The sequence below is a fragment of the Drosophila virilis genome, chromosome 3 (genome assembly GCF_030788295.1).
Source record: "Drosophila virilis strain 15010-1051.87 chromosome 3, Dvir_AGI_RSII-ME, whole genome shotgun sequence".
NCBI classification, from domain to species: domain Eukaryota; kingdom Metazoa; phylum Arthropoda; class Insecta; order Diptera; family Drosophilidae; genus Drosophila; species Drosophila virilis.
The window spans coordinates 23534495-23561034 of record NC_091545.1 but is presented as its reverse complement, the minus strand read 5'-3'; the positions used below and the strand labels follow the sequence as shown (position 1 = coordinate 23561034).

At 42.4% G+C, this 26540-nt stretch overlaps 2 protein-coding genes across 9 annotated transcripts in view; one reads left to right on the top strand and one right to left on the bottom strand.

The window, feature by feature from the left end:
* Positions 1 to 26540, top strand: part of hid (head involution defective) — a 207097-nt gene that overhangs the window by 162012 nt on the left and 18545 nt on the right. For 6 of the 8 annotated variants that reach the window (XM_032434372.2, XM_032434374.2, XM_032434373.2 and 3 more), the window contains 3 exons: positions 17759 to 17827; positions 22951 to 23135; positions 23917 to 24942. In XM_032434372.2, coding sequence (XP_032290263.1) covers positions 24609 to 24942 — 334 coding nt within the window. In that variant the 5' untranslated portion in view covers positions 17759 to 17827; positions 22951 to 23135; positions 23917 to 24608. The remainder of the gene's footprint in view (positions 1 to 17758; positions 17828 to 22950; positions 23136 to 23916; positions 24943 to 26540) is intronic. The other 2 variants (XM_015174982.3, XM_032434376.2) reach the window with 2 other exon arrangements.
* On the bottom strand, positions 3517 to 8665 carry LOC6622206 (larval serum protein 1 beta chain). The gene is made up of 4 exons (XM_032435300.2): positions 8643 to 8665; positions 8127 to 8186; positions 5518 to 5647; positions 3517 to 5458 (listed from the first exon to the last, which is right to left on the bottom strand). Exons 1-4 carry the CDS (start codon positions 8663 to 8665, stop codon positions 3638 to 3640), a joined length of 2034 nt encoding a protein of 677 aa, XP_032291191.1. The 3' UTR covers positions 3517 to 3637.

Below are 26540 nucleotides of genomic sequence, written 5' to 3'. Positions count from 1 at the left end.
ATATATTTATCATTTTTGATATTTTTATAACATACCCTCGACTTAGATTGGAACATTCTTTGCGTGTTTTAGCATATTGCAGCTAAAAGTTCGACTCCATCAGAAGGTATCTGTTAGATTCATTATTTAAATGCAGAACATTGTTTTTTCTTATTATTATTTTTTGGCGCAATTCAATTTGGCTTGCAGTTATTGAACCTTCTCACTCGCTGCCTTCTCAGTTGTCCAGGCGTCAGCGCACTCCACTCATCTGCTTAGTCTTTAAGTCCACTCATCGGCGCACTGGAGTTCTGACTGACTTCCTCAAGCACCAATACGTTATCGCCTCTGAAGATCTTTGCATTGGCATTGGCTCTTGCCGCTGTCAGACTCTCTGGATGAACGGGGTACGTCTATCAGCAGTGCTCCCAGAGTCCGACTCATTCGACTGGGTTGGACGCAGCGTGGCGATGTTTCGATTGTTTTACGATCCGCAACTGTTGTTGCTTTTGTTGCTTGCTGCTTTTGCAGTGGCTGTCAATAATGTGTAAGGATAATTTTTATTTTAGTCATAAGGCAAGCTGCAAGCGACTTTTATCGCTGCAATCTGGGGCCGCGTCTTCGTTTGCATGCGAGGCAATTTATTAATTATGCATAAATGCCACACTCGGTCTGGTCTAAAGAGGGCGGAGGGAAGCATCAGTTGCAAGGGGGGGTTCTTACGTCGGAAAGTTCAAAAAGCAATCAATGGCAATGTCTCGAGTGGCGACAGCCAACAGTTCTCATTTCGCAGTACTCTGTATCTCTGAAGTTCTCTTTCGAGTGTACAGTTATATGTATATATATATATACATATATATGCACATAAACAGATCTGAACGAGGAGGCGCTGAGTTGAGCGCCTTATGGCCTTATATTGGCCGCTTTTGGCCAGTTAAGCCTGACAAATACAATTTGACTGCACAGTGCGTTAAATTGATTTACCTAAAATGGAAGTCGAGTCTTTTGTCATTTCATTTCAGAGATTTTAATGTGCGATTTCTTGGCGAATATTCTGCAGAAACAATTTCGCTGGGCCGCTTTTAATTTGCACGCCTCGTCAGATACCCATATAATAGGTTTCTCTTTTTCGATTTATAGATGCTGCACCATAAATTATACAAAAATGTCTAGTCCGCATCCTCTGTCTGCAAAAGCCGCTGCCAAAAAAAAAAAATTGAATTTAAAAAAACCTTTGAGTCAAACAATAAACCTAAACTAATGCCGAGTCCCATTCCTTGGGCTGGTGGACGACAGACACACACAGGGTCAGAGCTACCCGGTACCAGTTACCATTTACCATTTACCATTTAACATTTACCATTTACCAGCTACCTGCTAGCTGTCTACATTTATCTAAACTGCCCAGCGATCCTCAAGCAGCAGTGTACCATGTGTTCTTAAGTGGCTCCGGCTCGGCGTCTACACCCTAACACCATTTTTTTTTTCTTTCGTTTTCGTAAAGTTTTAAATTTCTTGGAAATAAAAGCCTGGCCATTAGTTTTCGTCCTTCTTCTTTTCCATCGTATACGCTCGGCTGCCTTTTTATTCTTTCGATACAGGACAGGCAAAATTTCGCAGCTACATATGGAGTACCTAGACGAAAAATCTAAGACGCGTCACGCCTGCATCGTTCTTATTTTTCTCCCGATGTACTCTCATTGTGGCATAGAGCATTCTGAATTGTCTATGCACTTTGCAGTTGATGGCAACGGATCTGCTGAGTCTGATAATGAAACGATATTTGTTTGCTTAGAGCAGTGCACCCTCTCAATTGTGCGGGCATAATGTCTATCTGTATGATCTATGGGTGGACTATTTATCTATATACATATATTTTGTGATTTTTCTTCATTGAGCGTATTTACGCTTCGACTTGAGCGTTCTGTTCTCTTCTCCAGTTATCGCTCTCGCGCTTAGCCCCACGTAACCGTCGTTGAGCCGTTCGCATCCGTCCCGCCGTCCAACTGTCGTGTTTTTGGGCTTCACTTGTCCCTCATACGCCACGTTGTTGTTGTTATTGTTGTTGTTGTATTTGTTGCTATTGCTGCGATACGAAACCGTGCAGGTGTCCAATATTTTCTTTTATACCGCGTCATTGGGTTGAAGAAAAATACGTACATGCATACATATAAACGTGCATATGTATACACATCCATACTATATATGTGTAAGAAAAAACAAGAAAGAATGGCTGTCGCCGGCTCGCCGAAGATTAGATACTCTTGCAAGCATTTGCAGATATGTGAGGAGACAAGTAAAGGTCGTGACTAAGTTGAAAGTATCTTTTTCTGCTCAGGAAAATTGTATACGAAAACCCACATTTTAATCGGTTTATACCACAGAGCTATATGTAAAGAGTAGAGCATAATCAATGCCCGGCCTGCTCTAGTTTTCTTGATAAACAAAAAGTTCATTTTCGACCGATCGTTCCTATGGCTATAAATATGCTATAGTGGTCGGATGTTTATAAAGTTTTGCCAAGTTTTTGTAAGAGTTATATGAAAAGTAGATACCCTGGTAAGGAAACAATTTGTTGATACAATAACTTAGTTATCCACTGATCGTTCCTATGGCAGCTATATAATATAATGGCCTGATATTGATAAGATTTTGTATATATGTACAGTTTATAGTTAAACTTATTAATGCTGACTTTTAAAAGTCAAACTAGTTTTTAATAGAAGAAGTTCGCTTTCAACTGATCGTTCTAATGGAAGATATATGTAATCCACCGCAACCGACATACATATGTTCTGCGAGATCATATTGACTGGGCTGAGTATATATACTTTCTATGCGTTACAAATCTTATAACATACTTATAATACTCTCTAAAAGAGCATAAAAAGCAAAACTAGTTCTAGATTTACAGCCGCAACCCGTCGTCTACTTCGGCTTCGTCGTCGTCGTCGACGTCCCAGTTGCCGCCTTCTCCTCCTCCTAACCCCAAAGCCAACGTCTCTGAGCGTCGCTTTATTTCGCCCATATTTTCGATTCGATTGCGTATAACAAGTTTAGCTGTTCAGTTCTCGTTCCCGCGCCCGCGCCCGCTGCCGCTCCCTTTCCCGAACCCTCCACGATCCGTTCTTTAACTTTATAAAGTGCTTTGCATCCATGCAACGTTTGTGGTGTGTATGTCTGTCTGTCTATCTGTCGCCCCCTTCCACCCGCCCGCCACACCTTCCTAATGCTTTTTCTCCACTGCGCTTTCTTGTTGTTATTGTTGTTGTTGTTGCTCTTGGATTTTTAATTTTTGTTTTGATTCTTCGTTTTTGTGCTTGTTCTTTTGTGATTTTGATTAATATTTTATACATGTGGCTGGGTTATGGTCCCATGCGGTGACGCGGTCGCGGCCGCGGCCGCAGCCTAAGCCAGAGTGTGGTGCGGTTGGCCGTCCGTCCGACTCCTCGTCTGTCCCATGTAATTACCCAAATTTGGCGTCACTTGCCGTTAAAGGTTTTTGGGCTTGGAGAAATAGACAACGGTATACTGGACTTAAATTTTATTTATGGACTTGCGTTACGTTACAAAAAAGGCATTAGCTATTGGCTTCTAAGAAGGGGTGGAACCTCGCAACGAGTTTTCTAATCGACTGGGCCTAATATGAGCCAAACGATCAGTTCTCAACTTCGTTGTAACCCTTGTGTTGCAACTCGACTTCTTGCCAAAAGGTGTGCGATCCGATGAGCTCCTGTGGCTCGACAAACCTCTCGAAGGGATAACCGTGCGGCAACTCATCCCAGCTGCTGATGCCGTCGCCAAAGTCACAGTACATCTCTTGGCCCTGCCTCGCCTTATAGGTATATGGCGTGGCCAGTGTCAGGAGTCGCATGGAGAGTGGTTTTGCCGTGCCGCCTCGGGGCAAGATCAGACGTCTGGGAAAGCCGCAACTTGGTGTGGTTATGTTCAGAGGAAAGTCATATTGTTCCTGTTCTGCCAAGCTCACGTAATGAAAGAGCTCTGTATAGCTAATGTGATCGCCGATCATGCCTAAAAAGTCTCTAGACTCTCGCCGTATTGTATTATTGCCCATATAAAGTATAGTTAGAAACGAATCCAACTGGTAAAAGGGCTCCTCATTGATAGCTCCCCCGAATGTGGTAAGATACGTTCGCAGAATGACCGACTGCGTCCTGTTGCTTTCCAAGTGGAAAGTGATCGCAAATGGGAGTTGCTGCAATCGATGTCTGCGAGCTTGCAGACTGTGTGGCCATATGAAATGTTTCTCATAGTAAAAGTTTCTTGCGTGCAGCACGTTGCTCAGATCCACATCAACGGGCTCGTCAAAGGTGATCAGCGGATCAACTGAAACCTCCTGAATGCTCATACCCATAGGTCTCACGGACTGATGGTAGCTCGGTTGAAACTCGGTGCGAAAGGATCGATAGGCACGGATTAATCGATCGGCATATGAGTAAAAGTTGGGTTGCCGCAACATTGTGTGCAGTTCCAAAAGCTGTTGTGGCTCTCCAGCGAATGGCAGCTGCAGTTGACTCAAATCGTATGGAAAGAGCTCCTCTAGACCCAGAAGCCAGTTCTGATACTTGCGCAAATCGACAACTGTGCCGTTTGACAGACGATAGCTTTGTGTGGCAATCGCTTGCTCCACGCCCAGCTCCAGTTGGTGCAGCAAATCTGTGAGATGCTGCCGCGTAGCCTCACCCTCTGGCTGATAGCGTTGGCCCTGCCAAGTCAGCCAGTGACTTTTCCCTTGCTCCTTGCTCATTGACAAGCGTTTGTATTCCATTCGCTGTCCGTAGCGTTCCAGCTTGTAGCGTGCCAGTATCTGACCCAGACGCCAATACCACCAATCCCGAATTCGCGCAGTTTCCGGCTGTTGCTGCTGTAGGTCCACGCCCATGTTGATGTAGTACCAATATGCCAACCAGCCGTGGTCTTCGATTAGGTGGCCAAGTTTTTCTTCAGCTACGTTTGTTGCCTTCAAACTTAAAACCTGCACCTCAGACATTGCATCGGACCACTTGCTCGTACTACCGCGCAGATCTGCTGTCATGTTTGTCGGCAACAGCCTCTTGGGCAGCACCAGCTGTACGTGACTCTCGTTTCCACTGCCCATCAGCTCTTGCCTGATCCAGTTGATATAGTTAAACTTGCTCGCTTCGCGCACTACCCGCTCACTGTGATACGGCGCCGGCAGCAGTTCATAGATCTTGGGCATTATCAGAGGCTGGTAATCCTCTCGCTTGAGCATCGTTTGCATCAGAGCGTGCAGAAATAGAGCCGGATTCACATGCAGCCGAGCCCAGCATATGTTCTGCCTAAGCGTGCTCCATTCCCGCGTGTTGTAGAAGAAGTGAAAGAGACCCAAGGTTTCCCGATAATGCTCCGGCTGCTGCGGATTGTAGTAGACGTCCCTGGGCAATAGACGTCCCGTGCTAAGCAGCTGATAGAACTGCCGCATATGATCGTTATAGTGCTATCAAGCAAAGCAGGTTCTGATCTTTTTGTTTATTTCATTATTTACTTATCACTTACCACATATTGACTTTTATCGCTGACTATTCGCTGACCCAATGCAATCCACTGTTCGTGTAGCAGAGGCTCCTGCACATGATGCAGAATCTCCAGCATGAAACGCTGCTTGTTCAGATAATATTGATTGGCTGTCGATGATAAAAATTGTAATATTCATATTTTACACACTGCCACGCCGTTAGCTTCCCACCTATGTTGCCCGGAAAAATCGCCTCATTGTGGCTCAGCTGGTGCAAAATATTGATAAATAATAACAGAAAGGCAAATCTCATGGCACTTGCTTGCGTTTGACAGCCCAAAAACACACTGAGCTGGGAATTTGTTGACAAACAACTGGCAAGCCGGACTGCAGTCAACTAATCGCAATGAACTATTGACTTTTCGCGGCATCAAAATCTCTTGAGGGGGCATTCGAGAGTCGTCACGTGAAACCTGGTCCATTGCAGGCGATAAGTTGGACCTTATTTTAAATAAAATTCTTAATTAGCTGATACAAGGTATTATAAATATGAATATAAATTGGTTGCCATAGAAACGATCTGTCGAAAAGTAGGTTCTTGAATGGAAAAATTGTTTGCTTATGGAGATATCTAGACCATTTTTTGGTTCCACATATTATACCATATAGCTGCCAAAAATTAAGTTCTTGTATAGAACTCATTTTTTGTTTAATAACTTATCTTGACCAAACTCGGCACCTTTTAGTTCTACTTAGGTCCCTCCAAAATCCTAACAGCATCGAACCATATAGGTATATCGAAACAAACGGTCGAAAACTAGTTTCCAGTGTGAAATCTTATTATATTTCATGTAATAAAGTATAAAATTCAATTTATACTTCTGTGGCTTGCCTTCGATACGTTCCATCAGCTGATGAGCTGATTTATTTTTCTGAAGCTAAAAAGAAATGGAAATCTGTTGTCCTATAGAGCTTATAAATCTTCATTTAGTTAGTCTAGACTTATTAGTATAGGTATCATAAGATCAAGTTAAGGAAAACCTCCACCAGAAAGGTGGATTTCCCAATGATACTTCATCTATCTTTAAATTCTGCAGTTTGATAAACTCAATAGTCGTACGGTTCCCACGCCTGACGCTCATCTGTAAGCATACATAAGCAGGCACTGTACCGGCAACGTCGCGAATTTCTGCAACAGACATTGCCATTTGTTTATTAGTCATCAAGAGTGGAAATGAAATGTGAAAACATTTTTGTTATGATTTTTATTTTATTTTTTTTACTGTGTTGCTGCTGTTAACTACCTCGGATTGTCTCCACATCCGTTGCCACCGCCTCCTGCTCTTTCGGATCACTCATGTTGCTGCCTCACAAATGTGCGCACATTAAAGTCCAGCTCAGCTGGGCTGAGCTCCAGTGGATAGCGGAAGAAAAGGGGCAAATTATAATGCGAAAAATGTTAATTACAGTCACTTGGCAGTCGGCTCGACTTGACTGGGCCCAGATATGGGCATTGTGTCTGGGCCTTTTGTAACGAAAAATTGGCGTATTAATGTAAAACGGCGGCCAGGCGTAACGGATAATAGGAACTCGTCCGATGCGTCGAGCAAATTAACGGTCACTTACGAATATATATACAAGTATATATTATTACACATGTGCTGGGGCTCTTTGTTTGGTCTTCTTCTTTTTTTGCTGCCTGATAGGTGACATAGTCGTATGACAAGCGCTTGGCTTGGATAAGCTTAATGACTCGGAACTGTCAATGCAGAATTGCCTAATAGGGTGTACAAAAGAAAATGCTTAATTTTATTGTTGGCCCCCATTATTTTCAGTTTCTTTGTTTTTTAATTGATTCTTATAATTTGTTTTTAATTTTAACCGATTTCATCAAGAAATATTGATATTGACAATTGCTTTAAATTAGAACCGGCGACTTCATATTTCTTACAGCTAAGCCACACGGCTCGAAAAGGGAAGCTACAGTTTGTTTTTATTTGATTCTTTTTCATTTTTCTTTATTTCGATAATAACATTAAATAAATTAAATAGAACAAATATACAAATTGACAATTGCTATTGGATTTGAACTGGCGCCTTCACTTTTATTATGAAGCTCATAGTTTTCTGAATCAGTGGTCCTCTGTTTCCCGTCTTAATACCCACCTTCGATTAAAGGGAAGCTCCACTAAAAAATGCAGCTTCATAGCCTTTACTGCTTAGACTGTGCGTTGTTCGTATGACCAGCGCTTTGGTAGGGTAAACTTAATGGCTCGGAACCGAATCGCCTAATAGGTTGGACAATGGGAAAACTCTTTATTGATATTCGGCTGTGCTTTAAAAACAATTTTCGCTTGACTCATGACAAAGAGCCCAACAAGCTCGTTAACTCAAAAGACCGTTACGGCTGAGACCAACTGCAGCCTCATGAAAACTGATTACAAAATGTTGCCCCTCTGCTTGGGCCTCTTTTTTTTTTTTAGTTAAGAACATACCCTTTCCATTGGCCGTGGCCAAGTGTTAACTAAACGTGACAAAAGTCATGGCAAATGTTGTCTAATCATCGCAGAGGGCCTCCGCCATGTGCGCAACATGAATATAAAGTGGATGAGGCTGATGACAAGAGACAAACGCTCTCCGTTCAGCCCATAACTGATCGCACAATGATTGCAAATGCAACAGCAACAACAACAACAAAAACAACAACAATCTGGAATTATACAAAGAACTTGCATTTATCGAGCGCCGCACGTGCAAAGGGCCAGGCAAATGATTTTGCATTTTTTTTTCTGGTTTTTTTTCTTTTCTAAAGAGCCAGCGCCTGGGTCTACGAAACTCTTGTCTTCGATCACGAGTGCTTTGCATAGTATTAGCGCTGAACTCTGTTTTGCTGCAGCGAGAGGGCGCAGAGAGGGGCCAGGGACAATCTTATCACATAATTTCCATAGTTTTGCAATCATCAAAAACGCATAAATCGTTTTTTGTCTCAAGCCCTCGAGGCGTGCCGCGCTCGGGTTACTCTAATGTCATCATTGGGCGCACTTTTTTTTTTTGGTTCCTTGCACAGAAGCTTATAAAATGCAAATTACTATTCAATAGGCCTTTTTTTCTGGCCAGTAGAGAACTGGCTTACCCCTTGGCCCGTCGATCGGCGACTTTTTCTCACCTTGTCGCGCCTCCCTTTGTCATCGCTCGATTGCCCCCTTTTAGCGCATTAGAATTGTATTTAAAAAGTCATTATCAGTCCCCTTGGCGAGTGTGTGGCACATTAATCATTTGCGTCTTTGTCAACGTTTTTATTTATTCACATATAGCTATGAATAAATAGTATTTTTTTTTTTTTGTTAATACAAAAGCATAAGAGAACATATAAATTGTGTCTTGACAATGTTGATTTTACTAAAAAGTGAAAAATATAGTACAGTGAATGCTCGTTAATTTGAAATCTATAAGATAATATTTGTCATTACAAAGATTTGTTATTATTATGTTTAATTTTATATTTATTTTTATTTATCTATTAAATGTCTTGTAAGTTCGCTTTTGGCTTATGTTTATTTGGGAAAATCAATAAATCTTTCTAAGTGTTAAAATTTTGAAAATTATAAAAACCTCTGGAGCCTAATTAAGCTTATTAACGAGTGTTCACTGCAGAATATGTTTATTCAAGGGTTCGAGTTTGGAAATTCACAAAAAGTGTGCTTATCAGAGTTTGATTTATTAACGAAACAATTTAGACAATAATTATTCACAATAAAATAAACTTTAAAAATTGTACAAAGTGTAAAAAAAAAATATATATATATAAATTGCATTGCAATCCATCATTGAAAATTAGCAAGCAATTTTCCACGAGGTGGCTTTTTCAAATAGTTTGTTGGCAATGAGCTAAAAAAAAAAAATAGAAGAAAACAAATATATTGTCTGCCTACTGCTATGCTCCGGCATCTAGTTTCCGCAACTGCTGAGCTCAGTTGCTCACATTTCTCATCGATGTTCAGACAACATGGTCAGAGCCAATGCTCGTGTCCGGAGACTTGCGTTCTTGAAATGGCTAAGGTCTGACGCATAGAGGCCCCAACGGGCAGTCAGTGGTGCATACTTTCGCATACCCCAAACGAGCAGCCAATGCGACCGACCGCCGGTGGCGAAATGTAACCAAAATGAATCATCGATGAAGTCGCCAGTTTTTAAGCAGCCGCTGAGCCATTCCAGCGGCCTGGGTGGCGATTGGTAGTCGCCCTGCCCGCGTTTAATAAGCCATGCGACACACACCAAAAATTGGGTCAAGTGAGATAAATGCATAAACACCATATTCAAAAAAAAAATAAAAAGTAAGTGGGGGAGAAAAAAAGTAAGAAAAGCACTGCACACAAAGAAAGAAAATTTTTGCTGCCCATCTGAGCGTCGGAAATTTAATACACAGACAGTTGCTTCAAGTTGGCCGGGAACAATGGATGGGCTTTCATGCGAACTGTCAACTTGTCACGACAATTAAGCAACCCGATGACTATCTGGCTATCTATCGTTAAACGTATTTTCGCCCATACTCCATACCCCATGCCCCATGCCCCCAGTCACTGTCACTCTTCAGCTTTGACGCCCACGCGCGCAAGCATTAAACAAATTAAAGTGGAGAATTATTGAAATATGATATTGAAAGACGACAGAACCGAATCTGATTTCTGGACAGGTAGCCCGACCCAATTCGCGTTGCACTTGCCTGTCACTTGATTAAACAGAGTTCTGTTTTTTGTTGGATCCCAAAACCCTCGCCATTGCCATTGCACACATCAAATTGTTTGGTGGCGGTGGGGCCGCCTTGTCACCTTACAAAGAATCAAAAGTTAAAGCTCTTCTTCACCCAAAATTCTCAGCGTTCCGTTTACCAATATTTGTTTACCATTTAGTTTATTATGCTGCGTACGCCGCGGCTCTGTGTTTTGTTTGATTGCCCTTATTGGGGGCCTCCTCGGAGTTCGAAGTACTACATAATTTCCAATTCGAGTTATGATTATTCTGCTTATGTTGGGAAAGTCAAATAACGGACGTTATGGTGCACGCCAGCCGCATTACGTATACACAATTTGTCGTGCATAATTTCGGATTGATGAGTTTTCAATCAGCCTATACGATGGGTTTATTGATCTTATTCTTTATGCAGGTGTTGGGAAAATTGATATTACACCAAATGCTCAACAAATATTATGCACAAAATCTCTTTGTCAATGCCTGGGAACAAATCTCAAGTTTTGTAAATACCAATAAATTAATGACCATTATGCCCTTAATTTATGCAGCCTATTAGATGCGAGGTGCCGAAATCAAGTAAAACATGAGCATAGCACATTTCAGAGCAGGTCAAACGCGTCAAATAAGTGGCAGTAGCATAATAAAATTATGTAAAGATGCCGACACTTAGCTTGAAGAAAGTATAAATTGAAGATCTGGCTGAGAGAGAGAGACAGAAAAGTTATGGAGGTAAGGGTAATGATGTGTCAATAATTCTCAATGGATTATAGCTTCAGTCTAGTAAAAACGGCGGATTCTATAAATATCTATACAGACAATCTGATTAGTCTAACTCCAAATGTACTGAAACCATTCAACTTTATCTAGCATTAGAAAAATTCTTTCCTTTCCATCTACCAGATCCAACAAAAATACATGTTAATAATTTCAATTGCATTCAAAAGACTAATCGTATATAGTGAATATAACATGGTTATTAAATCAGCCAATAATTGGAAGCTAGAGGTGCTGTCTACGAATATGTCCTAGGAGCTTTAGCTATTAGATATTTTCATTTATATATGTACGATTTGTTACAGTGAAATTTGATTACCAGTTTCGATACAGTATTCATACCAAGTCGTATTATACAAATTGCGCGCTGAAAGCGTCAAATCATCGCGAGGATTAAGCGCCGCACAGTTCCCCGAGTTTCAGTTCGCTCTCGCTTCCATCTCTGGAGGCAGCTAAGATTCATTAGCTGCCATGTCAACGGCTGAAAAGTTCTCAGCGCGGAGAGCTGAAAAGCAGTTCACATTTTGTGTTGCGTCATATTTTTGGTTAGCTGGTTGACAAATTTCGTTGCATTTTGGTTTTTTTTTTTTTTTTGATTCTTTATCAAATGTGATATTTGCCGCGTCATGTCAGGGCTTATGGCCAACCGAATCAGGCATTGATAAATGATCGCGTACAGAAGTCGTTCTGGATGCATTAGGCCGCTTTTTATGTAAATCTAGCTGCTGTGCGATTCTAATGAGCCAGACAAAGAAAAGCACAATCAATGCACAATTGTCAAGATCTCGGTCTTGAAGTCTGCTTAGAAGTCCGCGAGCAACGCGTGTCGCAGCGGAAGTGAGGCTTTGCCCCTAGGGCCTGCAAAGTCCGTGTCTGCCCATTAGTCGGAGCTCTTCCAGTGAAAAGAGGGGCCCGCAAAAAGTGTTAATGGCTGCATTTTAATGAAAGACAGTGCAGGTGCGGCGCTTGGGCGGTCCCTTCATGCATTAGACATTCCGTTAACTGCGCGGCCGCGCCTGATGTCAGCAGCCAAGAATAAACAACCGGCAGCGGCAGCGGTAGAGGCAGTCGCAGCGCGTGCCAAAGCCAAAGTCTCCCCGATGTCTGCCAGCGCTGAAGAGAGCCAAAAATAAATATGCCAATTTCCAGATACGAGAGACGAGTTGAGCTCCAGCAGCAGATCCCTTCGCCAGTTGAGCAAAATTCCATTGTGCACCCATTTAGTTTATAAATAAAACTGCCGCTTCACTGTCAAAGTTGACAATTTATTTTTAATCAACAATGTGCCAGCAAGCCGGGCGCGTTCCGCTCACTCGCTCGCTCGCCCGCCTGCCTTATCGCGCAAATGTATCTCACAGATACAATCGCCAGAGCTCACGCTATGCGCGAGCTACTCGCATCTGACAACTGCACAACAACTCGCACACACACCGTTTTTGCCATTTATGAAACACTAAATGCATGTCGCGTACGCTGTCCAGACTTATAAATACCAGCTATGTTCTTTGCAAGTGTATTCCAGTCGAGGTACTATGATTAGTCGCGAGTTACGGGTGTAGTACATAGAGTGTTATGCAAATTAGCTGCATAATTATTCACGTAATGTTGTTAAACTGATTGCGACTTAACTTATAATTTAAATAATGCTTATCATCCAGCCTTTGACATTTCCAGAAAACTCTAATAGTTTTATATTGGAGATTCAAATGCATATTTATGTTCTTATAGGTTTATATTCATATATAGCTTACTTCTATCACTTCTATATTCATAATTGTAATAAAAATATGTATAACGGTTCCATTTTGTGGATTATAGTTTTATCAGCATTTGCAGACATTTTATCATTGGTTTGCAATTGCAAACTACGCACCAAATAGACAGTCAACGTTTGTATCCTCCAGCAACAACAACAACATCAATTAATAAGAAATAAAACCCGGAAAAACAATTTTTAAATACTAATTATAGGGGTTTCTCCAGCAGCAGCAGCAACAGCAGCAAGAGCAACAGATGCCTGGATACAGATACTAATACAGCTATAGATACAGATACAAATGGTGCTGGGCCACGAGCAGCAGAGTGACTGAATCCGCAATGCAACTGCATTTATCACTCAAAACAGAAAACATAAGAAGAAGAAAAAAGAAGAGTGAGAGCTGATTTTTTGTTGCTGCTGCTGCCTTAATCGAAATGTATCTGCGAAGTCTTCCTTTTAAGCCAAAGATACTACGAAAAAAAAAAGCAGCGCCTGCAGTTATTAGAATTGTATGGTAAAAGTTGCATAGAATGCCTGTTGCAGCTTCCGCTGCAACAACTGCTGTGGCAGTAACTGCAACTCGCATTTGTTGCTGCCGCAGCAGCACGTTGATTTCCCCCCGAGGGCAATTACCAGCTCCATGTGCCAGCAGCTCCTGCAGCTCCAGCTCCAGCTAGCAGTTCGCAATCCGCAGACCGCACTCTTTGCAATTTATAATTGCAGCCCCGAATCTAGAGTTGAATGCAGCCTACACCCAACCTGCTACTGGTTGCCAGCCATTGCCCGTACCCTCTAACAGAGGGGTAGAGGGGACAGTTGTTTAGATTTATCATTTCAGCTGGCAAAGCATCTAGATATAATAATTTTGCGTTTTCTGCCGTGTCAGTGGCGTGCTGTTGCCATTCGTATCTTATGGATACTTTTTACGCTTTCATGCTAATTTGCGTGTGTGTGTGTGTGCGTGTGTATATGTGTACAGCACACTCACTCAACAGAGCAGAGCCTCGTTGAGTTTGAGATTTGTGGCATGCAACACGCGCCACAAATTAGAAAAAATAAGTGCCTACCGAGCGGTACAAGCAACAGGGCTGCAGCAGGGGGATAGGCGACGACTGCTGCGTATTAATTGGAATTACTGTAATTGCTGACAAACTGGCCGAGGTGTGAGTCGGTCCACTTGCTGCTGCTGCTTCTTCTTCCAGCCACTGGGCATCCAGCTGGGCAGTGCCTGTCAATGGTTAGGCGGCTGGCACTGCGCTTAGTATCTTATCAGCGTGCTGCTCAGCTCATCAAGCGGCATGATTGTCTCTCTTTCTTCGGTTTCTAGCGAAATCTTTGCGAACGAAAGCGAAACTTGAAGCCACCCCATGTCCAAGTCCTCTATGCTCCAATAAATCTTGACCTCAAAGACTGGCGACTGGGATCAAAAAGCATATGCAACCGCTTACAGACTCTGGAGCAAGCGCTGCGCTTGGCCAATTTACTGTATCTCTGGGTCAAATGGGCAAAACTGAGCCTTGTCACAGTGAAGCTATCAACTTTCATTACAAGCTGACCTGAAAAGAATTGCACATATTCGCATTTATTACTTTGAAGACAATTCTCAATGCGCTCTAATGTATGTTAACATATCTGCGGAAGCTTTCTTTTTGAGTTGAACCAGCAAAAGTAAAGTCGCTGGGTCGAGAAACATTTTTCAATACTTCAATAAATAATATATAATTTCCTATACATTCTCAACAATCGAACCAAAATCAATGCATGCCACATGGCAGCCCCTCGCCTGGCCCAAATCGAACGAACCAATTTTAATATGGGTTCGCACTGGCTGGGTGCCCCGCCAGCTGCGCAGCCCTCGTCCTTTTGCAAGCTCAGGCATATAATTTGGTTGACGCGCAGAATAAATGATAAATGCAATCATTATAAAAAGCACGGCAACAACCAGCAACAACAACAGCAACAAGTTGGCTAAAATCCAAAAAAAAAAAAAAAAAAAAATGAAGAGAAGACAAACCTAAAACTTGGCGAACACGAACGCATGATTAAAACTTTGCTGCGCCTCGCAGCCCGCAGTTTGAGGCGTTGATGCAACAGTCAAGATCGAGAACTAGCTGGCCGGTCAAAATGGTAACTGGTCGGTCCCTGGTACCGGGTTTCAGGCCCCAGCTTCCAGGTCCCTGTTGTCCAGCTCTCGATGCGTGTGCCCGAGTCTCGCCCCTGACACGCCTCCTCCCCACCCTCTGTGTTCCCCCTGCTCAGGCGATCGTGATACGCAGGCTGCTCGCACCGAGGAGCCTGCCAGAGCTCTTGGGCTAACACAAATGTTTTATGGCCAGGCGAAGCATAATTTGTTAGCCTGCTCGAGCAGTTGGCCTGGACGGAGGCAGTGTATCTCAGCGGAGGATGTGCTCGCCTGTCCGCCTTCTCTCAATGTAGCTTTCGTTTTTTTTTTTTTTTTTTTGTTTTTATTATTTTTTTATTTTTTTGGCTGCTGCACAGAAGCTGCTCGCTGGCTTCGATTGCGTATAATTTCAGCTGTAGCTGTTGCCTGCTTTCTGGTTTATTTTTCATGCCATCATTTGCCTGCGGGGCATAATTTTTGATGAGCTTTTGTCTGCTTCTCTGGAACAAAAGATGCTGTACCCGGGAACCTGAAGGGTCGCACAGTTTTAGAAAACTTGAACTAAATGCTCGAACCACACTTGACGATGTCATTTAAATAATGATATAAAATGGTAAATTAGTGCATTCAGAATAAACCCCATGCTTTTTTTTTGCTACCGATCGCAGGGTATGGGCTGTGCCTTTAAGGCCTGCCCTCTACACGCCCATGCATACGAAGTATCATCAAAATATATGCTACACATTTTCACTTTATGAAGTTCTCCTCGCTGATTGTACCGGCAACGGCAACGGCAGCGGCAGACCCTCCCCTTGGCCCAGCAGCTGAGGCCCCATCAGCAGCGGTTGCCCCAGGTCTCAAGCCGAGCTCAGCATGCATATTTTATTGGCGAAAGGCTCGAGGGCAGGCCAGGCTTCAAGTGGGGACTGGCTCCGAGACTGGGACCCGGGACCGAGACCGGGACCGAGACTGGGCCTGGGCCTGGGCCTGGGCCTGGAACTCGGCCTGTGCTCAACTGTGGGCAGTCTGTCAGGCAGTCAGCAGGGTCGCCGCTGATGAACGCCAGTCGACGACGTGTTTCGTGTCTGGCATCTTAAAGATACTTTTTTTTTATATTTATTTTCTTTTTTTTTTTTTGGTTCGGTTCGACTCTTTTTCGCTACACGCGGTTCGACGTTTGCTGCGCTGTATTTTATGCTCATTTAATCTCGCTGCGCGTTTTTTAACACATTTACGGCAGAGCCGAGCGTTGCGGAGCGGAGTGGAGGGTTGCGGGTTGCGGGTTGGCTACAACTACAACCACATCATCGATTATGTTGATCTTTTTCTGTCTGTGGGTTGCTCCGGCGACCGATTTTTTAACTGCGCACTTTTCACTGCCAGTGCCAATGCCAGCTCCGAGCCCGAGCCCGGATCGAGGACCGAGCGGCAGACAATGGCCGGAGTCGAGCGGCAACTCGCCAGCTACCTGTCTTACACAAAATAAACGCACGTCCCGTTCCCCAGCCCCCAGCGACCCCTTGGCCGGACTCTGTTCTTGGCAGTTGCCCAGTTTCTTAGCCAGTTTCAGTTTTTTTTTCTTCTACCATTTTAAATGTTTTCTTTACTCTGTCTTTGTAACATAGTTTTTGTTTTTTTTTTCTCTCTTTTTATTTCTCATTCGATTGTCCGTCCGTCCCACTGTCCATCCATCCATCTGTTGGCCTGTTTGTATTTGTGTGCGCTGCGTGAAGTTTGCGGATCGGCTGGGGTAGGGGCAGGGGCAGGGGGAGCGTCCAGTTTGAAACCCTTTGGGCGCTCATTGTCAGCTCAGGTTTGTTGTTTTTTGAGACCACATAAAAAAATAAATACAAAAAAAAAAACAAAAAAAACAGCAAAGCATCTGCGACGACGAGATATATGATTTCTTATTGTAAATCATGACATTTTGTTGCTTTTGACTCGGCTGCTTGTCCGGCTACTGTTTCAATGTTACGTTTGATTTGCTACACCGCGGCGGGGCACGGAGGTGGGGCCGAGACAAAGGGGCGGACAGGCAGACAGTCGGACAGCCTTAAACCCATGTGGATTTTACATCTTTGAAACGTTTAAGCTTACGAAAAGTCATCGGTCTTTAAATACAGAAATTAATTAAATATATTTTCTATGCTTCGATTTTTGTCGACTTTAACTTACTTTTATATTTTGGACTGGTCCATCATATTTAACCGAATTCTTTGGGTGGGAAGATTTCATTTTAGTTGTATCACCTGCTTTTTACGAAATACTGAGAACATGTGTGAAAAAAAATATTAGAGTCAAAATTATATTTTGTATTTCAAGTTTGTGGTCCATTTTTCCTTTCCCTTTCTATTTTTTACCTTGACTTTTTTCGGCTTTAGGAACTTTAGGAAACTTAAGGAAAATTTTTAAAATTGTCCACAGTAAGAAAATGAGTACAAGTGTCATGTTGAAAATTAAAAGATAAAAACAAAAGGCCCGAACTGAAAAGTCAGTGTCAATATAAGTGTGAATTAATGTATGTGTGCGTATGTGTGTGCCCAGCCTTGCCTGTATATGTACATAAACATGTATCATGTATTTATATGCTTCTACCAAATGCAGACTCAATTTACTTCTCGGTGCGCTGCAAAAGTAATATAAACGTATTATAAAATGATGTTCTTCTATGTGATTCTCATGGATTCGAGTAGGTGCTGCTGGTCTTCATGCTTTGGTATTAAGTGAACTAATAGATTTTATCTCTCCTGATACTCTTACACTTTTCCATTTTGTATAAATATGAATATTCAGTAATCTCTTTCTCTCCTATACTATCTCTCACTGTATATGTGGTCTTGCTCTAACTATAAATACTTTCTTCTTTTTTTTTCAGAGAAAGTCTACCACCCACCTACCTAATAGAACCCAATTAATAATCGTGCCAGTGTATGCGGAAGTATGGGTAATTACAAATTGTTGAAAAATTTGCATATTTATAATATATATCTGAAGTTACTTTAGATGTTGTGCGTTGTATCTTATCATCTCCTAAGCTACGATTGTAGCTCATTTCGTTTACCCTCGTATAGGTTGAGCCCATTCACTGGTGAACCCTTTTTAGTGGACTTCTCCCCAGTCGGTGCTTCAGCAAAGTGGCTGCAAAAAGCTTAAGAAATATATAAAAGCTAACTAACTTTGAAGCGACCCGTTGCCAGCTTGTTGCGAAGTTAGTAAAAATACAGAATTACCCTAATTCAGGGGCCTACTTTTGATGTGACCTGACCCTCCAGCATTGGGCAACCTGCCAAAGTCAAAATGCGCTGGGCAAATGTAAATAAAATTGCCACATTTGTTCTCAACACACACACACACACACACATAAATAGAGAGAGAGAGAGGCGCGCACATACATTAAAATCTTGAGCTGTTCGCTGGCCCCTTCGCATTCGCACGCTTTGACACCTAAAGTGTGCGCCCATACGCCTCCACAGGCCCAACCCCAACCCCAACCCCAACCCCGGCAGTCCCCTATGCCGCCAACGAACCCATCGCTCGGCTGGCAACACTTTTCGCTGGGCCAAACTCTCCGCAACAGCAACGGGCGCCCCCTTCGTTTATTTTAATTTTTTGTTTCGCCTGCGCTTTCGTTTTTATGTATCGGAGAGGAGCATTTTTTCAGCGTTTTTCCCGAGTTTTTCTGTGGCGCTGCCCCTCGGCAACATTTGCTGCCACATTTGCCACAGCCGGCACACAACCCTCTCGCCAGCTCTCTGGGCTCTCCCATTTGCCTGGCGTGCTGCTCAATAGGTCTTGCACTTGATAGGTCAGTGACCCAGTTGATGTGGATGTGGATGTGGATGTGGCCGTGGATGTGGATGTGGATGCGGATTCTCTGATGTGCTCTGCTCTGCTCAGCTCTGTTGTGGCAGGGCAGTGCCACGCGGCCAGCCAGGCGAGGGCTGACACTCAGCTTTTGTCGTTGCCAGATCGGGATACGATTGAATGCTTTGTCGTTAGTTATGACTGTAAAAAATCAAAGCGAAAAGCTGTGGCAACCCCAAACAATATTAGCAATTGTCAACGGTCCAGTGCAGACTGCGGTTGCCACCGCCCAATCCCCCGCTGCGCCCTGCTCTAAGTACACACAGCATCGAGTTGCATAAGCCTGCGCGCGTTCCCCTCCTTTTAATCCATCTCATTTCGTAATTATCATTATCATCAGCAGCCTCAGCATCATCATTATTTCTATCATTATCATCATCATCATCGTCTTATGCCCTTTCTATATCGCCTTGTGTTGCTTTTATTGCTGACTTCTTTTGCGCTTTCCACAAAGTCAACGTTCTTGGCGTTTTCGCAGCTGCCTCGCCAATGCCAGAGTGCTGCCCGTGTCCCTAGATAGGGCGTTGGGCCAAGGGGGCGGGGGCCATGTGTGGTGAAGGGGGCAGCAACATTGGGGGCTGGGCTGTGCAAGATTGCGGCACATGTGACGCTGTGGTCGCGTGCTGCTGCCTCTCTTTATGTTGGCTGACTTGATGCCTGGCTGCCGCCTGGCCCTTAGCCCTTGGCCCCTTGCCCTAGGCAGAACCCAACGAGTTCGACTGAAGGCAACTTTTGCCGCTTGCGCTTCATTTGAGTTTGTTGCTGCAATTGGCTTGGGCGAGGGCAACTGCTGCTGCTGCTGCTGCAGCAGCAGCATGCTCTTATCAAGAGCAGGTCATCAAGATGCGGGGTAAAAATGGCAGCAGGGAGGCCATAGAAAGTGTTACTTCTCAAAAATAATATTTATTTTTATGGCCAAAGTTTGCCAGAAGACTTGCATTTCGATAGCAATTTTATCGATAACAAGCTGAGCTGTTGATTGCCCTGCGATTATTCAATACTACTGCCCCAATGACTTAAGCTCTGCTATAATCCAGCCTTTTCCCCGCCCTACATCCATCTCTCTCCCACTCTCTCTCTCTCTTTCTATGTCTTTCTCACTCTAGCGTGTTTAAGTGACTGAAGGCGAGCTCTTAATTTAACGGTAATTTGTGTCGAACAGACAGCTCAGCTCGCATCTTTGTCATGCCCAGCCCCCGCGCTGCTGCCCCTCCCGCCAACGTTCGTTTCACTCTACTGCGTTTGCTCTCCGTTTGCGCTGCGGCTGCGCAGCCGCTGCGCAGGCTTTTCAGCAGCAGGCGCACAATTTACAGTTGTTTAGCCACAGCAGCCGCAACGCCTAATTGGTTCTTGTTGTTGTTGTTGCTGCTGCCGCCGCCGCTGCTGCTGCTGGTGCTGCTACTTATAGTAAATATGAATTATTATTTATTTTTATTGAAGCGGGCGGCGGCGTTTTCGTCACATTTTGCGTGGCTGCTGCCAAATGCAAAAATTTATTTGTTTTCATTGTTGTTGCTGTTGCGAAATTGTGTAATAAATAATTTACGCTCGCTTTTGCAGCGTGCCACATAATCATATTCAATAAAAACAACAACAACAACAACTGCAGCAGCAGCAACAGCAACAAATGCCATAAACTTGGGTTGGGCATTGGACACTACTTCGCATACTCCTCGATCCCCTTCCGCACGCTGCCTGTCCCCGCGGTTCACTCAGTTACTCTGTTTACTGCGGCCGCCTCGTTTAACTCTTTGGGTCGCTGACCCAGAAATGTCAACGGGGAAGTCTTTTAATTTGTATACATCGTTAATATACAAACATACATGTATACATGCATACATGCATACATGCATGCATGCATGCAAACATACATATGTATATGTTATTATTATTTGCTTTAATTTTTTCATGTGAGCCTTAAAAAGTGATTTAAATTTATTTTTGACATTATTATTTTTATTATTATTGTTGCTCAACGTTCTGCTTATTTCTGTTCATCATAATTGATGTACATACATACGAAGTGTTGCATATTTAAAGTATAAAAAGGATTGTGTCTTCATTATTTCGGCTTGTTTTTTATGAATTGTACAGGTAGCCAAAATTGTTAGTTGAGAGCAAAGGTCAATATACAGTGAAAACTCTTCTAGCGAACACTTCTGTCAAGCGTACACCCCTCTTGGGCGAACAGTGTCTGACATATTATTAGGCTATACCTATTGTCCCTCTATAGGATTGAGAACAATCCTCTTGAGCGGGAAGAGTTGTCACTGTATATGTATGCACATACAGACATTTGCATTTTTTAATCTTATGGATTCATTTCATTATTTTTAAGCCAGTTACATAGTTACATACATAGCTTCAAATATCTGCATACTTTTTGGTCCATCATATGCTATCTACATACTTACATATTTATGTACATATGCTTATACATATATTTTATTAATTATGTACATATGTACATATGTATGTAAATATTATTAAGTTATGCGACTAAATCCTGCCACAAACTGTACCTGTCTTTGTCTAATGCCCTTATCAATTCGAACGGTGATGCATCAGATCGTTAGGCTTGCCGCTTGACACCAGAAGAACTACAGGGTAACCCTACATACATGTACACACATACATACATATATGCCCATGAAATAGAAATAATAATAATTTAGGGAGAAAAAAAACGTAAATCTCTGAGGCAATTTGCGACCGCATTGCTCTCACATTACGCTTAATCAGTTTCATTGCAAAAACAAAAGAAATCAACAGGCAGCTGCAACAACAGACCCGGCCCACACATACATACATGCATACATACATATGTACATATGTATATGTAACACCAGTTCTCCAGGCCATACACCGATACAACTCCCCCCGCCAAGAATCGTAGTCAAGTAATTGGAATCCCTAATGAAAAAGCTTTGTGATAAAGCCAGCAAAAAACCAAACGAAAAAAATAAAACCAAATCAAACTAAAGCAAAACGAGGCAGAGTATAAATTATAACAAGTAGGAATGTTGCAGTCGGGCTTAACCGACTGCACAATACTCGTTAGCAGTTCAATAACAGCTTTAAACGCGTTAACTGTCAAATTGATAAGGCGCTTCCGATTTGCCACGCCCCCTCGCTAACTGATGCAGCACCCGGACACAAGGACAGCAGGGCACAACTAATATACCCCACTCACTTTATGCTAGAGTATAAAAAGCGAGCCCCTTTTTCTGTGTGGTGCTGCCCTCTCCTCTTCTCGTCCTCTTTGAACCTCTTCGCTTGTTGCATGCGCATTCATGTTCATGTTTTTTTTTTTAATTTCATCATATTGGGCAATCCTTGCATCACGCGACACGTTATGTGTGTTTCTTATCTTTATCTTTTGTTACGGCTTTATCAGCATTTTCTTTACCGACCTTCTTCAAGTTGTGCAGTAGAAAAAGTTGTAGAATCTTTTCGCTGCGAATTTCAGTTAAGTCAAGATTAGACAAATTATTTTAGATATACAGCTTTAAACTTTTAGATCGTGTTCTTTAACCAAACTATCTATACATAACATACACATATTATGCATGTTCGTATGTACAAATGTACATACATGTACATACATATGTATGAATATAAAGATATTTATCCGCAATATAAAAAACACAAGTTTCGCACAAAGAAAGTTATTATTTATACGTATTAAAATACATGAACTTATAACATTCATGTGCATACATTTAAATAGAGGTCAGCTGTGTTGGACTCATGGGATTTATTAGTTTTAGAACCTTTGCTAAATAAAACCCACTTCGTATTATTTTTTATTTTCTTTCGCATGACGTTTCGCGCGCGCAACATAATTGTAAGAGCGCAGAGAGAATGATTTAGCATAATTTGAGAGCCTGTTATGGAAGGTTACGATTGTGGCTCAATGAAACAGGTTTGGAGCGCTTTAAGGATATGGTGAAATTGTTCCGATTGTGACAGTATTGAGCAAATGGGGCTTAAGAACTAGGAATAATCGTCGGTATATTTCACTGATCTGGGAATATGTACATTAAGTACGAATTAGGTCAATAAAGAAACACATCAAGAAATAATTATATTAATATAAAATAAAACCTATGCATGCATATGCTATATGTAAGTTCGTCAGGCCAATATATTATTGCCAAGTCGAACTACCTTTTAACTACCTTTTTCTACTACCTTTTTCAGTTCTGCTACACTTTTTGGCGCGTAAACTCAGCTCAGTGGCTTCCAACCTCACACGTTATACCACGTACTTGCAGCATATTGGGATACTTGGAATACAATCTTGTCTGATTGAAATATATTTTTGACCAACACAATCTTTCGGATAATTTTAAAAGAGGAAATGAGGAATGTGCACATGTGCCCAGGTATATTCATTTAAATTATGTTTATAGCATATCTAACAGTCGAGCCAGCTCGTACTCGATTTATTTCTAAGAGCAAAGCCTTTACTCTCGCTCGTTTCGTGTTCCTTTCTTTTTGTTGTTGCTCCATGACAAAACGCCAACAACAACAACAACGACAACAACAACAACAGCGACGCAGACTTTGTGCCTGCAATCGCACTTTTTGTTTTGCTTCGACGTTCGCTGCTCTGCCGCGTCGCTGTTTGTTGTTGCTGAGTTACCTGCTCAACAAGATCTTTGTGCTGCCTCGCACTCGCACTCGAACGAACACACAAACACAAACACACACACAGACACACACACAGACGCACGCTCAAGCAGACACAGACACAGACACGCCGCCTACTCACTCGCTCTTATAGTGAAGAGCGTAACGCTCGCGCTGAATTTTTATTTTGTTTTTGTTGTTTCTTTTTTACTCCGCTCTTTGCATTGTATATGTTGCGGCGTTGGCGTTGTCGTTGCCGTTGCCGTTGCCGTTGCCGTTGTCGTTGATGTCGACGTCGACATCGACATCGACGTCGACGCTGGGTGCCCCGCTGCGTCCCCACAGCCATAACTACTCACTACTACCTGCAGCAACATGCATGTGCATAAGCATAAGGCCTAGGCAGTCCGGCTGCACTCTGGAAGTGTGGCAGCGACGCCGCCGCTGCCGCTGCAGAGGCTCTCCCTCTGCTCCCATGCTCGATGCGGTGCTCTCTTAATTTGAGTCGTTTTTTATAACGCGCGTATCTTGCAGATACGCTGCCTCGCATTGCGCCGCACAGCGCATTCAGTTTAGTTCAGTTCAGCCGCGAAGCGAGTAAAGACGTGTTTTCTCCTCAAACCAAGCCAAGTGGAAATCAAATCGCAGTTTGAGTTTGCGACACGTTTTAAGTGCTTCGTGTGTTCTTTCTACGCGACTTGAGAGTTTTGAGAATTGTTTGTGTTTTTAAATAAGTTGCGCGAGCTTTATGAAAAATGCGAAAAAATCGAAAAACAAACTAAACAGAAATAACAAAAATAAAGAAATAAAGAAAATTAAAACAAACTGATGCAATTCCATGCGATAAGTGTACAAAAATAAATACTAAACAAAGATCATACGATACGACAAATGAATATAAATAAACAAAACAAAGAATTTAAATACTTTGAGTGTTTGTGCTGCAAAACATTTCTGAAGTTTAACAACCTAAAATGCTGCAATTTTTAATGTTCAAAATATTGCACAAGAAATACAAAATCAATTGAGTGCACGCCCTGAAAAGTGCCACTGAGAGACAGCAGAACAATACGAAAAGCCAAGTCAGAGCAGGACAAAAGTCCCAAATTGAAAATCCAAATCAAACGCCGAAGCACCGCACAACAAATTTACGAACTTAGCCAGCCCATACACAAATATTCACACACACACACACACACCCATCCACACATTCACACACTCACACAATGGCCGTGCCCTTTTATCTGCCCGAGGGCGGCACCGATGACATTGCCTCGAGCTCATCGGGCACCTCGGGCGTCTCCTCCTCCTCCTCGTCCTCATCCTCGTCGTCGGCATCCTCCTCGTCAGGCGCATCCTCATCGTCGGGCGTCTCCTCCTCGTCGGGCGCATCGGATGGCGCCAGCAGCGTCGCCTCACAGTCACCAAACACAACCACCTCGGCCACGCAGACGCCGATGCAGTCGCCGCTGCCAATGCAAACGGACCAGGTGCTAATCGCCCTCTGCGAATGGTATCAGCAACATCAGCGACATTACATCGGTCAGGCGAATACCTCGGGTAAGTTTATGGCCAACAAACCCTTTGAATACACTGGCTTCCTAAATGGGTCAGATTTTTTTTTTTTTTGTTGTTATTTTTTCTTACAGCTCTAATTAGCCAAGTTGCTGTCGCTGGCCACTTGACTGCATTTCCTTTTGTAGGTTTCACTTTTCAAGGTTGTTGACTCATTCCAAGTTTTATGCCCCCGACTATTGTCGTAGCTGCTCAGTTTCTTTAGCCACGTTCGCGATTGTATTCTTTTTTTTTTTGCGTATGGTCAGTAAGTCAGAAACAACAACAATAAAAATAATAGGGCATCATGTTCTGTATTAGGGTTGAGGGGAGGCTTAGGCTGACAAGAAGAAATTAAAATATTAGGCCAGATATTAGACAACATTTAATTATTTATTAGCTTCAGAAGATACTTAGGATATGCATAATACATACATATACTCATTGCTCTGCTCTATTAAGTTATTTTCGTCTAAAAAATATCCTATATTTTTTAATCATCTTATAGCACTTCCCTTTTGGTCAACACACTTTTCATTGCTGACTCAATTCCTTTTCTTAATATTTCTGTGCAATATATAATAGCTAAGGACAAGATTTGCAAAATGAGCTAGAAAATATTAGATAGAAATTATAAATATTTTAGAAAATATCGTTATTTATTTTCATTTTCTAATTTCAAGAGGGATTCCTTTATTAGCTATGAATACAATTCCTTTCTTAATAATATATTTTCATATATAATATGCATGATTCTTATAGTAATTCCCTGGTTTGAACCAATGCATATTCCTTTCTTTAATTTGTTTTGCATCTCCCGATTATATTTACTTTTACTTTAAAAAGAGATTCCTTTAATATATACTATATACCTTATTGGGAAATCTTTCTTTATTTCATATTCCCCAATGGATCATCCCCGAATCAATACTTTAAAAAGGGTTTCCCTTTATTAATTACTATTATATATGAAACTTAAAGTAGTTTCCTGTCAGCCAACCGCATTGCTGACTAAATACAGTCTCTATAGCTGCATATGAATCAGCTGTAGAGGCGGTAAAAAACGAACACGCCCCTGATTAGGCTCAAGCAGTTGCGATAAGTCAGTTCTATTGCCAATTTAATGAAATTCGAGTTGATTTTCAAGTGGTAAGCCACAAACTTGTGCCGAACGCGATATTTTATAGCTTAAAAAAAAAAGAGCAAAATAAACAAAATACAAGAAACAAAAGGTGGGCGTGTGCTGCCTGTTGCTGGAGTGTTCATAAAAAAGAGCTCGGCACGTTTAATTGGCACGCGCCAAAAATACAAAAATAGTAAAGCGCCAGCTCCAGTTAGATACGTCGATTGCAGTCGAATGTCTTATTCGAATTGTGTATCCATGAGATATGTATCTTTGTATCTGCTTGTGTGTGGCACGTTTCTAGCTGCGGCCAGTTGCTGCGAGCCACTAACCCAAATTATTAAACGCCATTTGACCTTAGGCGCACGTCTGGCTCAGGCAGCAGTCGCAGTTGCAGTTGCAGCTAGTTTTGGCTGTGTTTACAAAGCATTTGACTTAACGGTAGTTTAAGTAGCCTTTGACTGCGGTCAAAGCATTGTTG